General features: G+C 47.6%; 1 protein-coding gene across 1 annotated transcript; it reads right to left on the bottom strand.

The window, feature by feature from the left end:
- Positions 1–152: 152 nt before the first annotated feature.
- Positions 153–16,657, bottom strand: LRPAP1 (LDL receptor related protein associated protein 1). Its single transcript, XM_072126149.1, has 8 exons — positions 16,408–16,657; positions 13,098–13,242; positions 12,540–12,664; positions 9,681–9,801; positions 6,530–6,685; positions 4,953–5,035; positions 4,672–4,848; positions 153–544 (listed from the first exon to the last, which is right to left on the bottom strand). Exons 1-8 carry the CDS (start codon positions 16,570–16,572, stop codon positions 476–478), a joined length of 1,041 nt encoding a protein of 346 aa, XP_071982250.1. The 5' UTR covers positions 16,573–16,657; the 3' UTR covers positions 153–475.
- Between the last annotated feature and the right edge of the window lie 609 nt (positions 16,658–17,266).

Genomic DNA, 17,266 nt, shown 5'->3' with positions numbered 1-17,266 from the left:
TACTCTTATCCTGCATGTATGGGTGCACAGTAGTACTACTACTCTTATCCTGCATGTATGGGTGCACAGTAGTACTACTACTCTTAATCAACATGTATTAGGATAGCTCATGCATGCAGGGTGAGTAAAATAAAGAAACATGTATAGACAGATTTTCATAGAAAACATTTAATTATGATAATCAATCTCTGAAGGCTGAACATTATCTCATACAAAACAGCGGTGGGAATGATTCCGGCTAAGTTGCTACTGTGGTAGAATTTCGGTAAACTACTAATGCAAGTTTATTTGGAAATAACGGATTCTGCTTCTTTATATAAAATAAAAAAGTAGGAGGAATTGTGTTCAGATAAACTGAACCCTTCATCTGGATACGACACGGGATGTATGTACATCTGCCAGGGAACGCTTCCTGGGCTCCCGGTCCGGGCGAGGCGGTCTCTCCGCTCGGCACTTGGCCTTCCATGTTAGTCTATCACAGTTCATTGTGCGGGAGCCCATCCTTAGACACGCGGCTCGTTAGATCCTGGAGATGTTTCTTCACCTACACGGGATGAGAACACACACATCCAAAGGGTTAATGTACTTAACTGCCCGGAACTGACTGGTGGAACCCAAAGAGTAATGAGAAATACAGAAAGCCTGGAGGTCAGGACCCAGGAAATGAGGCCCGAAACCCCGGACGTAAGAGGACGTCTGACTCATCTTGTTATTTAAAAAAATAAAAAAATACCCCCCCCCCCCTCCTTTTACTTTTGGGGCCAACTGCTAAAATGCAAAAGACCATCTATTCCATAATCCATTAAACCTGATAACTTTACAATATCCTGCCCCACATATGGCAGAGGAGGTGCAGACTAAACAGCCAGCCTGCTGTTATATGGAGGAGGTGCAGACTACACAGCCAGACTGCTGCTATATGGAGGAGGTGCAGACTACACAGCCAGACTGCTGTTATATGGAGGAGGTGCAGACTACACAGCCAGACTGCTGCTATATGGAGGAGGTGCAGACTACACAGCCAGACTGCTGTTATATGGAGGAGGTGCAGACTACACAGCCAGACTGCTGTTATAGGGAGGAGGTCCAGACTACACAGCCAGACTGCTGTTATATGGAGGAGGTGCAGACTACACAGCCAGACTGCTGCTATATGGAGGAGGTGCAGACTACACAGCCAGACTGCTGTTATATGGAGGAGGTGCAGACTACACAGCCAGACTGCTGTTATAGGGAGGAGGTCCAGACTACACAGCCAGACTGCTGTTATATGGAGGAGGTGCAGACTACACAGCCAGACTGCTGTTATATGGAGGAGGTGCAGACTACACAGGCAGCCTGCTGTTATAGGGAGGAGGTGCAGACTACACAGGCAGCCTGCTGTTATAGGAAGGAGGTGCAGACTACACAGCCAGCCTGCTGTTATATGGAGGAGGTGCAGACTACACAGCCAGACTGCTGTTATAGGGAGGAGGTGCAGACTACACCACCAGACTGCTGTTATATGGAGGAGGTGCAGACTACACAGGCAGCCTGCTGTTATAGGGAGGAGGTGCAGACTACACAGCCAGCCTGCTGTTATAGGGAGGAGGTGCAGACTACACAGCCAGCCTGCTGTTATATGGAGGAGGTGCAGACTACACAGCCAGCCTGCTGTTATATGGAGGAGGTGCAGACTACACAGCCAGACTGCTGTTATAGGAGGAGGTGCAGACTACACAGCCAGACTGCTGTTATATGGAGGAGGTGCAGACTACACAGCCAGCCTGCTGTTATATGGAGGAGGTGCAGACTACACAGCCAGCCTGCTGTTATATGGAGGAGGTGCAGACTACACAGCCAGACTGCTGTTATAGGAGGAGGTGCAGACTACACAGCCAGACTGCTGCTATAGGGAGGAGGTGCAGACTACACAGCCAGCCTGCTGTTATAGGGAGGAGGTGCAGACTACACAGCCAGACTGCTGTTATAGGGAGGAGGTGCAGACTACACCACCAGACTGCTGTTATATGGAGGAGGTGCAGACTACACAGCCAGACTGCTGTTATAGGGAGGAGGTGCAGACTACACAGCCAGACTGCTGTTATAGGGAGGAGGTGCAGACTACACAGCCAGACTGCTGCTATAGGGAGGAGGTGCAGACTACACAGCCAGCCTGCTGTTATAGGGAGGAGGTGCAGACTACACAGCCAGACTGCTGCTATAGGGAGGAGGTGCAGACTACACAGCCAGCCTGCTGTTATAGGGAGGAGGTGCAGACTACACAGCCAGACTGCTGTTATAGGGAGGAGGTGCAGACTACACAGCCAGACTGCTGTTATAGGGAGGAGGTGCAGACTACACAGCCAGACTGCTGCTATAGGGAGGAGGTGCAGACTACACAGCCAGACTGCTGTTATAGGGAGGAGGTGCAGACTACACAGCCAGACTGCTGTTATAGGGAGGAGGTGCAGACTACACAGCCAGACTGCTGTTATAGGGAGGAGGTGCAGACTACACAGCCAGACTGCTGTTATAGGAGGAGGTGCAGACTACACAGCCAGACTGCTGTTATATGGAGGAGGTGCAGACTACACAGCCAGACTGCTGCTATAGGGAGGAGGTGCAGATAATGAGGTTATCCACAATTATGCTATTACAGAAGGGGTCCGGACTACACTGTGTATATAGGACGACTTATAACTTGCATGACCCGAGTGCTGGTATAAGGGGTGCTCCCAACAATATAGGAAATAAGTTACATACCAATACTAGTTAACAGTAAAGTCTAATACCAACTACACACATACACAGGCACCAAATATCATGTCATTATGGCAGCTGTGCTTTATACTGCCCTGGATATGACAAGGTACAAATTATAATGCGAGTCCCTATAAAGTACATCCAACAGGAGCCAAGGACATCTCTGTGCTGGTGAATACAGATGGCCCAATAAACCTTCTAGTGTAGCTCATAAAGAGAAGCCAGCTGGGTTATTCCTTCTCTAATATCCCAAGCACAAAACCAGACAGACCAGGGTTCACCAGGGAGAGACCGAGGATTCAGCTTCTAAATTGAACCCGATCACTCAGGCTAAAAAGCCTTTGTGTGCAAATATCATTTTATGGGAAATCAACAGAACAAAAGCTGCAAGTTTCTCCCCAACCTCCTTCCACTTCTTTCAGTTATAGCAAATCTACCATCAGAATCCATCATGATAAACCAGGGACACGTACTCATAGATCCTAACACCAATGACGGACTTTAGTTCAGGAAGGGAGACTATCGGGTCATGCTGGGCCGCCCTCCGGACTATCGGGTCATGCTGGGCCGCCCTCCGGACTGTCGGGTCATGCTGGGCCGCCCTCCGGACTGTCGGGTCATGCTGGGCCGCCCAACGGACTATCGGGTCATGCTGGGCCGTCCTCAGACAGCCCTCCCGCCTGCAGAACCTGAGTGATCTGAACGGCCACCACTAGTCATGTATAAGGCCGACGAGACCTTGCATAGATTATGCCTAAATACTATATAAAACACTGACTAAATAGAGCAATTCATTTAGGTGCCGTCTCTTCTGAGTTTATGGAATCATTAGAGCACTCGTGTGACACACTTTAGAAGGTTCTTATTGAATACTACACTACTTACCAACAAAAAGGGTGACAAATTAGACATATACATACAAACCAATCATAAGGATATCAGTAATAATATTTTAGGAGTTATTTAATTGCTCCCCGTTGCTGTGAAGCCCTTAATTTGCCTTCAACACAGTAACAGCAGAGAGGGGAATTATAACGGAAAGGTATGTGGCCGAAATATGAATGATATCACATATTTCTTTGATGTGTATAGCAAGAGGGGTCTTTCTAGCTGCGACCTAAGAGCCAGAGGACATTGCCTCCTGCTGATCTCATTAATGGATGGGAATCTCATCCGCACACCATTAATTTTATGATAGCATCTGGGACCTGGAGATGCAGGCTTTATTGCCCCAGCATCTTGGTCTGGAGTTGTGGAATTTCTGCAGAATTTTAGAAGGGAAGGGTGCTTACCACTTATAATTTTTAGATATTTCTCTACAGTAATCTTATATTTGTTTTAGAAGGAAGGAGGCCATGGATAACAAACTCCAGAGGGAGTAGGGAGAGAGCAGGGGTGGGGGTGGTGGTGGTGGTGGGGGTTTAGGAGTGAAACTTGTTCTGCTCATTGTAAGAGCCTGTGAATCTGAAGCACTGAAGGGCTCTGGTAATGCCCTCAGCATATTAAAAGTTGTTTTTAGAAGGAAGGAGGCCATGGATAACAAATATAAGAAGATTATGACTGTCATAATGCCTGAATCTATGAGTAGGTTGGTTTATCATGATGGATTTTGATGTTAGACTTTAAGAGAGCTGTGTAATCATATTCCAAGATTGTAGCTGGAATATTTTCTTTGACAGTCACTAAGAGCACAGCAGTGTGAGGACACCCCCCCAGAGCACTTAGAGAAGCTCCAATCCTGGGATAGAAGTACATCTTACACAGTCCTGCTGTCATTTTGGAAGTGATACACCCCGGTCCTTTCAGAGACAAGGGGCCAGAAGCCATGGGTGATCTGTTTTGGGACTAGGAGTCTGTGTTTGTAGGCAGTGATCAGACACCTCTATCTATTTTAATGGGTGATCGCTGTAATATTAGGGTGCACACCTTGTAGCCCAGCTCCTTGATCTTGTCAGTGAGGGCGTTGTACTTCTCTTTGCTCTTCTTGATGTGCTCCTTGTCCCCGGTCTCACCGATGTGCCGCAGCTTCTCATGGGAGATCTCCAGCTGCTTCTGGTAATGTTGGTGCTTCTCGATTTTTGTTTCGAAATGTTTCAGTTCCTCCTACAATAAATGAAATAATAAATCATACTAAAATACTAATAATGATATAGACACGATAGAAGATTGCTGACTGGACCCTGAACTTCTGGAGCAGCAGGATTCACCTTGAAGGAGTCGAGTTCGCTCGGAGAGAAGTTTGCGCTCCTCGCCATGTCCCACAAGTCATTGACTCTCGGCTCATTAAAATCTGAAATGATAAATTGTTAAAATAAGACAAAGACCATTTATCTGTAATTGTATTAGACCTGAGCTGCACTGAAACGGTCACCAATGTTTCCACAAAGTTTCAGAAATCTGTAGGAACATAAGAGACTTGTCAGAGGAAAGTTCTTCTTTCTCCACTTACTTTGGCTTTTATCATTCTCCCCTATTCCCACCTTATGCTTTTCCTTCAGAAATTTCCCCTGAATTTCTAGAAAATGGGCAGAAGCTCACTAAAGTGTCAGATAACAAAGTCTATGTAGTGGAGAGGGGGAGAAGTGAGTCGCAGCTGGTAGGTCTCCACCTACAAGCACAGATTACATAGTCTAAGCAAAGAGGATGGGAACTAATGAGTCACAGTAGCTAAGTATACAACCACATGCACAGAGTACATAGTCTATACAGAGGGGAGGAGGGGGGATTAGTGAGTCATAGCAGCTTTGTCTCCACCCAAAAAATCAGATTACATTGTCTATGCAGAGGGGAGGGGGAGTGGTGAGTCACAGCAGCTATGTCTCTACCCACAAGATCAGATTACATAATCTATGCAGAGGGGAAGGTCTACGCCCACAAGATCAGATTACATTGTCTATGCAGAGGGGAGGGGGAGTAGTGAGTCACAGCAGCTATGTCTCTACTCACAAGATCAGATTACATAGTCTATGCAGGGGGGAGGGGGGAACAGCGAGTCACAGCAGCTATGTCTCCATCCACAAGATCAGATTACATAATCTATGCAGAGGGGAAGGTCTACGCCCACAAGATCAGATTACATAGTTTATGCAGAGGGAAGGTGGAGTAGTGAGTCACAGCAGCTAGGTCTCTGTCCACAGGTGGAGACAGAGGACTGCAAACTACTGATACAGCAAGAAATTGAAGATTACAACTCACATAATGGCAAAAAACTGTGTTACTCCTTATGAACACACAATGGGCTTTGATAAAGGTAAGGTATGCTTTAATTTTTCATGGACTACTTCAGTGTCCTTACCGAGTGCTTGTCTTGGTCTGTACTGGTTACATAAGAACTAGGAATGAAGCTCTGGTGTGTAATATGAGCTTTCACTAGGGATTAATGCGAGTAATTAGATTCTTAAAAAGGGAGTAACATTTTTATATAGATTTAAAAACTAAGTCGTATACAATGTCGAAAAATACACATTAAAGAGAACCTGTCAGGAGATTCATGTTGCCTGAACCACAGGTTCCCTCCAAACAAACAGCTTTGTTTTACTCTGAAATAAGCAGAAAACAGCAAGAAGAGTCATCTCAGTAGTTCCCTATCACCGGGGAGTCATCAACATGACTCTTCTCCAGCTCATGGAGCAAAACATAGATGTCTGTAAGGAGACAGCCGGCCAGGATGTTACACTACAGGAAGTATAAATGTGACAGGTTCACATCAAATTATTCCCTTTTCCTTTATCATACTAAAAAACGATCCAAAAAGAAATCCCACCACAAACGTCACACGCCTCACCTCTTTCACCGCTGAAACCTTCATGGCTAATTTTACGGAGACGGTCGAATCCGTGGTTTATGCTTCGGAGCTTGTCCTTCAGATCCGCATGTTTGCCGTGCAGGTCTTCCACCTTAATCTCATTTTCGTCTGGGCTGATAATATTCTGGTGGATTTCTGTTACAAAAAAAAAAACAAAAACAAAAAAAAAAAAAAAAACCCATGGGAGCTTTGTCTACCTCCTCTTATGTTGCACAGTCCTAAAAATAATTTTGGTACGGCCACTTGTCTGAGTGTAAGAAAAAAAAAAAAAAAAAAGGAAACTTGTACACTTACCTCGTCCCGTGCTTCGGGTGTCCCACACTGTGGAACCACCCACCGGTTCTACTGTCCCAGCGCAGAATTTTCTCTCTAGCTAAATGTCATTATTTTACTGTCAAAAGGGTGGTTCAGGAGTCCATCTCCAGCACAGGACCACCAATTTCGCAGAAGAGAGCCTAATTACCATACAGGGTCTTTAAACTAGGCAACTTAGAAACTTAACTGTCAAATGGGAGGAGTCAGATTGTAATCTTCAACACAGAACCACCCACCTGTCCACAGTGATCCAGAAATAAATGCCATTAATTACTCACAGACAGGGGGTCCTATTCTCAATGCCTGATGCTTTATTCAATACTATGGGAGAGTCCGAAAATGCTGAGCTCAGCAATTTCCAACTTAGTATTGAATAAAGAGGAAGGACAAATGCTCAACCTGCTGCTCCACCCCACCTGCTGCCGGAAAGGTGAGTTTTTTTTTTTAGGAATTGGGCAAACGGGCTGACTAACCGCAGGGGCAAATGGGCTGGCTAACTACAAGGGCAGGGGGCCGATTATATTGGGGGAATGCTGGCTAACTATAGGGGCAGGAGGCTGGCTATATACTATTGAAAAGAAGGGGACTGGCTGTGTCCAATGGATTTCCCACCCTAGGCTTATACTAGAGTCAATAGAATTTCACAGTTTGTGGCAAAATTAGGGTCGGCTTATACTCGAGTATATACAGTAATTTAAAAGAAACTAAAAACACACCTTTGGCTCATTCAAAAAAAAAAAAAAAACAAATGCAAGAAATGTTTGTCGTTACACAAGAATATAGACTCTGTTAGACATAAAAAGATGCCAAAGATAAATCCCCAAAACGGTAACCAGAAGATGGGAGTCGGTGAGTTTGTCTTGACTTCTCGTGTTGCCACTAAAAGTCCATTTGGCCATAAAACAAATGTCAGCCGCGTCTGCCATCGGCTTACACAAAGACCTTCATCACCTGCCCCTCACCCTGAGCAGCGCAGGGTATGATCTACCGAAATCCTCCGGCAAACATCAAGGAAAAACACGGAGATTATCGGGAAGCCGCAGCTCTAGAATTGTATGTGGGCTGATGATTCTGCGAGATCCTCTGACGCTTTTACCGCTACAAACACAAAGCGCCTGTGACACGTCCGCGCCCGACTGTAATTGTATTTTAACGCAATCTTTCAATCTGTGAACAAGGAGCCGACAAAGAAAATTAATTAAACGCTACATAAGAAGCTGAGAGTTGTCTGCGTCTATAGGGGTTATGGAGGGACATCACCACGTGCTCAGTGTTTGCTGCGGATAAACGTTCCAGTCCTTGGACTCGTTTTAAGGATTCGGGTTCTTGCACGCAATGCGATAGCTCTTGTAGATCAGTACCTGCAACACTGCAGCAAAACAATCAGACACTGCGGTGTGCACATTCCCTGCACGATGAGCCTATAGGCTAGAATATTAACCCTTTAGTAACCACACATCTGGTGTTTATCGCCGTCTATTGTGAGTAAAGCGCACGTCTCCCTTGCTTGGAAGAGCAGCTGCGTGGTCATTGTGATCGAAGGAAGATACTGATCCAGAAAGTATAACCCAACAGATCCTGCGGTCAAGAAGAAAGGACACTTCCTCTTCTTCCTCTCCCGCAGCCAAGCCTCGGCGGACACACCTGGCCAATCGCAGCCACGCGTCGGCGGACACACCTGGCCAATCGCAGCCACGCGTCGGCGGACACACCTGGCCAATCGCAGCCACGCGTCGGCGGACACACCTGGCCAATCGCAGCCACGCGTCGGCGGACACACCTGGCCAATCGCAGCCACGCGTCGGCGGACACACCTGGCCAATCGCAGCCACGCGTCGGCGGACACACCTGGCCAATCGCAGCCACGCGTCGGCGGACACACCTGGCCAATCGCAGCCACGCCACGGCGGACTCACCTGGCCAATCGCAGCCACGCCACGGCGGACACACCTGGCCAATCGCAGCCACGCCACGGCGGACACACCTGGCCAATCGCAGCCACGCCACGGCGGACACACCTGGCCAATCGCAGCCACGCCACGGCGGACACACCTGGCCAATCGCAGCCACGCCACGGTGGACACACCTGGCCAAATCACAGCCATGCCACGGTGGACACACCTGGCCAAATCACAGCCATGCCTAGGAAGATGCCAAACCTAAAGTTCAGGTCCGCTCATCCCTACAGACAAGGGGTCTCATAGTCTGCCTGTAAGTGTCCAATACTCTGCAATATACAAGTATTGAAGTTATAGCAGTAAAATATACAAGTGATCAAATGATTACATTTGACTTCCCTTAATGGGACCAAGCAAGGAGGATTAAGGAAAGAAAAAAAAATTCACACAGTTTTGAAAATGATGCCAATGCGTCAGAAGGGTTCTGGGGGCGCCATCAGTGCCCCCCAGAGCTCATAATTATTCATTATTTAAATGAATTAGTACTATAATAGGAGAGACAATTTATAAAGCCTATAAAATAAGCCAGACCAACCAAAGAAACCTCCGTGAGCCTATAGTTTTATGAAATATCATTATAACCTGAAGTTATCACCAACCCTATTGCTCTGATCTCCTCTATGTATTCCATTATCACCCTCCAGATCTGTTACATATTCCCATTTTCAGTCTCTGACGCATCCAAACCACTTCCCTAATCTGATTTCACACTCCCAGGTATAAATTAGACTGACTTCCATTACAAATACAGTTGTGATTGTGGGGGAAGACATAAGGCAGCGCACAGTGTACTTCCTGCCTCCTGATCCCGCAGAAGGTATCCAAGACCAGGACATAAGGACGGCAGAGGATCCTACCTTCAGTCCTGCTCACAGTGTCCAGTAATATGTTGTACTCCGTAATCTTTTCCTTATGATGGAGGAACTCCCGCCACAGGTTATCCATCTCCTCCTCTGAAAATTTTCCAGATGTTTTTGCCTAGGATAGAAAGCGCAGGCTGTAGTACAGATATTTTGACAGGACGAGGGTAGTGAATGGATTTCAAAGAAACTAATAGGATCCTTAAAGGAAACCTGTCATGTTAGCTATTCTAACCTTCACTACCTGCAGCATGTTATAGAGCAGGAGGAGCTGAACAGATTGTACATAGTGTCCTATCTGCAGGCAGCATGTTATAGAGCAGGGATGGCGAACCTTTTAGATTCTCAGTGCCCCAACTTCAACCAAAAGCCACTTATTTATTGCAAAGTGCCAGTGCAGCAATTTAAGAAGTAATGTATTTTTCCACAGTTAAAAGGAGGAGGGCAAATTCATCTATAATTGTAGGAAGGTTCTGCAGGCAGATTCTTTGAGTTCTGTCTGGTGAACTTCATTCTGGGGTGATGGCCTGGGTGCCCACAGAAAGGGCTCAGAGTGCTGCCTCTGGCACCCGTGCCCTGTTCTAGAGCAAGAGGAGCTGAGCAGATTGTACATAGTGTCCTATCTGCAGTATGCATGCTATACACTCACCGGCCACTTTATTAGGTACACCTGTCCAACTGCTCGTTAACACTTAATTTCTAATCAGCCAATCACATGGCGACAACTCAGAGCATTTAGGCATGTAGACATGGTCAAGACAATCTCCTGCAGTTCTCCCGAGCATCAGTATGGGGAAGAAAGGTGATTTGATGCCTTTGAACGTGGCATGGTTGTTGGTGCCAGAAGGGCTGGTCTGAGTATTTCAGAAACTGCTGTTCTACTGGGATTTTCACGCACAACCATCTCTAGGGTTTACAGAGAATGGTCCGAAAAAGAAAAAACATCCAGTGAGCGGCAGTTCTGTGGGCGGAAATGCCTTGTTGGTGCCAGAGGTCAGAGGAGAATGGGCAGACTGGTTCGAGCTGATAGAAAGACAACAGTGACTCAAATCGCCACCCGTTACAACCAAGGTAGGCAGAAGAGCATCTCTGAACGCACAGTACGTCGAACTTTGAGGCAGATGGGCTACAGCAGCAGAAGACCACACCGGGTGCCACTCCTTTCAGCTAAGAACAGGAAACTGAGGCTACAATTTGCACAAGCTCATCGAAATTGGACAGTAGAAGATTGGAAAAACGTTGCCTGGTCTGATGAGTCTCGATTTATGCTGCGACATTCGGATGGTAGGGTCAGAATTTGGCGTCAACAACATGAAAGCATGGATCCATCCTGCCTTGTATCAACGGTTCAGGCTGGTGGTGGTGGTGTCATGGTGTGGGGAATATTTTCTTGGCACTCTTTGGGCCCCTTGGTACAACGCCACAGCCTACCTGAGTATTGTTGCTGACCATGTCCATCCCTTTATGACCACAATGTACCCTGTAACATCTGATGGCTACTTTCAGCAGGATAATGCGCCATGTCATAAAGCTGGAATCATCTCAGACTGGTTTCTTGAACATGACAATGAGGTCACTGTACTCAAATGGCCTCCACAGTCACCAGATCTCAATCCAATAGAGCATCTTTGGGATGTGGTGGAACGGGAGATTCGCATCATGGATGTGCAGCCGACAAATCTGCGGCAACTGTGTACAAAACTATGTACAATCTGCAGGCAGCATTTGAGATGCAGAAATTTAAGGGAATATGATTGCCAATTTACAAGTAACTGGGACTTTTCCAGACCATATATAAATCTCCCCACTGCTCCTGCGCTGAAGTTCCCTGAGGCCCACCGGAAAGCCCTGAATTTTTATTTTTTTTTTTTAAATGCGGTGGTTTTTCCACGCCCCCCCCCCCCCAGGATTTCCTTCGCGTGCCTGCCGGTGCCGATGCGCCAAAATCCGATCGCGTGCGCCAAAATCCCGGGGCAATACAGGGATTGAGCGGAAAAATCCGCACAAATCGGAAATATTCGGAAAACGTGTAAATGACCCCCACTATGTACAATCTGCTCAACTCCTCCTGCTCTACAACATGCTGCCTGTAGACAAGACACTATGTACAATCTGCTCAACTCCTCCTGCCTGCAGATAGGACACTATATACAGTCTGCTCAGCTCCTCCTGCTCTATAACATGCTGCCTGCAGATAGGACACTATGTACAATCTGCTCAGCTCCTCCAGCTCTATAACATGCTGCCTGCAGATAGGACACTATATACAATCTGCTCAGCTCCTCCTGCTCTATAACATGCTGCCTGCAGATAGGACACTATGTACAATCTGCTCAGCTCCTCCTGCTCCAAAACATGCGCCCGGAAGATAGGACACCATGTACAATCTGCTCAGCTCCTCTTGCTCTATAACATGCTGCCTGCAGATTGCACATAGGGGCACATTTAGTTACCCGGTCCAGTCGCGATCCAGCGGCGCATTCTACGACGAGGATTCGGGTCTCCTGGGATTCACTAAAGTCTGTGCACCGATATCCAGCAGGTGTCGCTGCTGCGCCGTGGTCTGCTGGAGTTCACACAAATTCTTTTTTAAATTCCGCGTTTTTTCCAAATCCGACGGCCACGCCCCCCCCCCCCCGATTTCTGTCGCATGAAAGCCGGCGAAGATGCGCCAAAATCCACGGGGGAATTCGCCGCAAATCGGAGATCCCGATGAAAGTGTGCGATTCGTACCCTTAATAAACGAGCCCCATAGTGTCCTATGTGCTCAGCTCCTTTTGCTCTATAAGAATTTACCCACAGACAGAACATAGGGTTTAGCTTCACTCCACGTTTCCACGAAGCTTCAGTCCTCACCTTGTTCCACAGCTTCTCTAAGCGCGGATCATTTAACACCTCATTCTCTGTGCCGTCTTTAATATAATTATTGTCTTCTGTCTGGGTTTTCTTTTTGCCGTCCAGTCCATACTTGGCCATTATTACTAAAACACAAACATGAGAACATTTATTATTATTATGCAGCTGTGTATAGCATGGGGAAGAGGGGTGAAAGACTAAACAGCAAAGGGCTATTCCTCCCAACGTAGACAAGATTATTAAATATACTCAAAAGAACAAAATAACACTTTCTCTAATTCACTGTTTTTAACAAAAATGCAGCATTTCACAGATATAAGTCCAACCTGTCTCTATCAGTCCTGGTGTAAATAATTTTAGTTGTCCCTGGATCCGACTGTAAATCTTCTGACTATGGTCAGATTCTTCTTATGAATAGCTTCTCATGTCTGCACACTGCCTCCTGCCCCTCCTCCTTGCATTACAAGACCAGCTCAGACACAGGCACTTCCTGCCGGTGAGCAGGAAGCCATGGAAGAGGGATGGAATAAAGACCCCTATAGACAAGCTATGACGCACCGTTCAGCGATCGCCGGAGCTTGGCCTCCTTCTCTCCATCGTCGTCCATTCCTTCTGCCTTCAGCTTTTTCCAGTTCAGTTCATCCTTCTCTTGTATCTTCAGGTCGCTGTGAAGTTCTGCTAATTTTACTGCAGAAAACTGGAGCTAAAGAAAAGACAAAAGCATAAAAGGGGATGTGGGGTTACCAGGTGCCCCCCAATAATCTGTTCAAGGGTCTTAACACGGACTGAAGCCGGGACTGATATCTATAAGACACACAAGAGGACCCTTAGTGCAGCACCCATAGGCCACTATGGGGCACTGCTGTGTGGCTCCATATGCCTCTAGTGTATGAGCACAGCCTTAAAGGGCAGGTATCACCTCCACAAGGACATCGCTGTGTAGAGGCCTTGTACTGGAGCAGAAATACACCTCAGGATAACGGAAGACAAGGGCACCTTAGAGGACATCTACCACCAGGATGAAGGACTGTATGCAAATGATCCTGAGGGGCTCCAGGCACCAATAACACCTATAGAGCCTAGAGCCCCTCTTGGTGCTAGATGCCCTTTAAAGGAGCCCTCCAGTCACATCTAATTAATTGAACAATACATGATGCAGGACCTGGAGGGAGGAGCAGGACTCATTGTATTCCTATGACCTGAAGTCCTGCTCCTTCCTTCAGGCCCTGCAAAGGTATAATGGAGCGTTCCTTTAAGAAAAGTTAGATGAAGACGCAATCATGAAGATGTTAGGGAATTCTGAGGAATCGTGTGGTTACAACTGGAGGACCCGTCACCACTATCAAGGAAATCTACCATCACAATCCATCCTGATAAACCAGGGACATTACTCATAGATCCAGGCACCGGGACTGTAGTAATTCTCATATATTTGTTATCCATGGCCTTCTTCCTTCTAAAATCAACTTTTAATGAATATCTGATGACAGGTGTCCTTTAAAATTATACTTATGAGCCAGAAGGGCTCTGGGGGTGTTACCAGAGCCCTTCCATGCGGTAGTTTCACAGGCTGTTACACTCTCCCCCTTCCTGATGTAATCTCACAGCAGCACAGGAAGTGTTACAGTGGACACAGTGGGTGAAGTGTTCCTGCACAGTGTAACAGCCTGTGAAGCTATAGCATGTAGGGGCTCTGGTAGTGCCTCCAGGACCCCTTCTGGCTTATTAGCATCGTTATAAAGATGATAAAATCTTTCTTTACAGAAAGACCTTTGCAAAAATTAAGACCCAAGACCAAATTACTTGGTCTAATAACTGGTGGATATTTACATGGAGACACAAGTGTTTTTTTTATGGAAGAAGGTTTCATTTAATTTTTGTTGAGATGCTGAGATTCCAATTTTCTGCGGGAGTCACAAACTGTATATGTGCTCTAGGCCCAGCGTCTGCAGTCTCTGTATATATACATCCTCCATAGAGAGAGGAAGGTCTTCATGGAAGACAATGAGAAGCCGCACACACTCCTCAGGGTCCGCTAACGTTAATAACTAAATGTCTGTAACAAAATTATGCAAATCAGTAACAGGATGGTGACTAATTATCTCTGCTGGATAATCAGTGACCTGCACATAGACACGCGTGGCTGGACCGGGAATCATTCTTTACATATCTGTGATCACTCGCCAACACTACAGGGCCCCCCCAACACACTACAGCCCCCCCCCCCTACACACGACAGGGCTCCATATTACAGGCCCCCCCCCCCCACTACACACTACAGGCCCCCCCCTACACACTACAGGGCACCGTATTACAGGGGCCCCCCCTACACACTACAGGGCTCCACATTACAGGGGCCCTCCCTACACACTACAGGGCTCCGCATCACAGGGGCCCCCACACTACAGGGCTCCACATTACAGGGGCCCTCCCTACACACTACAGGGAGGCGCATTACAGGGGCCCCCCCTACACACTACAGGGCGGCATATTACAGGGGCCCCCCCTACACACTACAGGGCGGCATATTACAGGGGCCCCCCCTACACACTACAGGGCGGCATATTACAGGGGCCCCCCCTACACACTACAGGGCGGCATATTACAGGGGCCCCCCCTACACACTACAGGGCGGCATATTACAGGGGCCCCCCCTACACACTACAGGGCGGCATATTACAGGGGCCCCCCCTACACACTACAGGGCGGCATATTACAGGGGCCCCCCCTACACACTACAGGGCGGCATATTACAGGGGCCCCCCCTACACACTACAGGGCTCCGCATTACAGGGGCCCCCCCCCTACACACTACAGGGCACCGCATTACAGGGGCCCCCCCCTACACACTACAGGGCACCGCATTACAGGGGCCCCCCCTACACACTACAGGGCTCCACATTACAGGGGCCCCCACTACACACTACAGGGCTCCACATTACAGGGGCCCCCCCCTACACACTACAGGGCTCCGCATTACAGGGGCCCCCCCCTACACACTACAGGGCTCCGCATTACAGGGGCCCCCCCCTACACACTACAGGGCTCCGCATTACAGGGGCCCCCACTACACACTACAGGGCTCCACATTACAGGGGCCCCCACACTACAGGGCTCCACATTACAGGGGCCCCCACTACAAACTACAGGGCTCCACATTACAGGGGCCCCCACTACACACTACAGGGCTCCACATTACAGGGGCCCCCACACTACAGGGCTCCACATTACAGGGGCCCCCACACTACAGGATGCTGTAAAGCCAAATTTGTTTTGTTCTCTGTTCCATCATCTTTTGCCTTGAGAAAAAAAAAAAAAGACACTTTTCTCTACAATATTCAGCTGATCTGTCGCAACCACGTATTGCTCAAGAATCATAGGAAGAGAAGAATTTGTATTGTACTTTATGTAACTACAAAACATTGAATTGAACAGACCTTTGCCGGATGTCACCAAAACCCAAAAAGATCTCTGCCGGATGTCACCGAACCCCAAAAAGATCTCTGCCGGATGTCACCGAACCCCAAAAAGATCTCTGCCGGATGTCACTGAACATATCTGCAATGATAGTGCCAATTGGCCCTAGTACTTTACATAACTGAGTGTCTGCGACAATTGACAATTGTCTAAAGCCTCAACTGATACACTGTAACGAATCATCAGAACAGGAAACGTATCATTTCTACATGATAAACACTTGGACTGAAGACAATTGTGACAAAACCTCAGCTGTAAGAAGCGTCACATCTGTCCTGGTTTATGGGATGTTATAGATGTGTCTTAGTTGCATTCAATGACAGCCAGCAATGCTATAGCACACACATGACACAGTGTATGCAGGTCACATGACCCCGGCGCCATCACTCACCCTCTGAGCCTTCTCCCACACTTGGTTGAGCCTCTGTATCCGGAACTCCGCCGCCTCCTCGTCCGCCCGGTTCTCGTTCACCTCCCGGGAGTATTTCCCGCCTCCGGCCCGGGCACCGAGCGGCTGCAGGAGGCAGAGCAGTAGCGGGAGGTAACACAGCATCATCCCGGGGAGAAGCTGGTGAGCACAGGGACACCGCAGCCGCCGCCGCTCACTGTTAGGCCCTGGAAGCCTGCAGCTGATTGGTGAACTCCTGACACCGAACACGTCCTGCCTGCTGATTGGTTGCGCGGTAGCACGTGTCACGCCTACTGTGCGGAGGTTAACTCTATCAGCGCCGTGCTGCATTCTTCAGCATCATTATGTGTGATGGTAGATATGGCGGAGCCTCCTGTGTCTGATTGCTGGGAGATACTGCATCCATTACCATAGAAACCAATGATATAGCTCATACCTTTAAGCCCATTTAAAGGGGTTCTTCTACAAAGGAAGTTTTTAGTGGGGTTTCAGGTTATGGGGCTCAAACCAATCACAAAAATGGGGGTCCCTGAATCGTTTTGGTTGAATGAAGTGGAGGGGAATGGATGCGGCTGGTCATTGTATCATAGTTTATACGGTTGAAAAAAAGACACTTGTCCATCAAGTTCAACCAAGGAAGGGAAGGGATTGGATGAGGAAGAGATTTATGGGAAACAATTCTGTATAGCATAACCATCAATGTTATTTAGGTGTAAAAGGCACCTGGACCCTTCTTGAAGCTCTCTGCTGTCCCTGCTGTGACCAGCGCCTGAGGCAGGCTATTCCACAGATTGACAGTTCTCATAGTAAAAAAGTCTCTGATGATTAAACCTTGTTTTCT

The sequence above is a fragment of the Engystomops pustulosus genome, chromosome 1 (genome assembly GCF_040894005.1).
Source record: "Engystomops pustulosus chromosome 1, aEngPut4.maternal, whole genome shotgun sequence".
In the NCBI taxonomy this organism is placed as follows: domain Eukaryota; kingdom Metazoa; phylum Chordata; class Amphibia; order Anura; family Leptodactylidae; genus Engystomops; species Engystomops pustulosus.
This window is presented reverse-complemented; position numbering and strand designations above follow the sequence as displayed.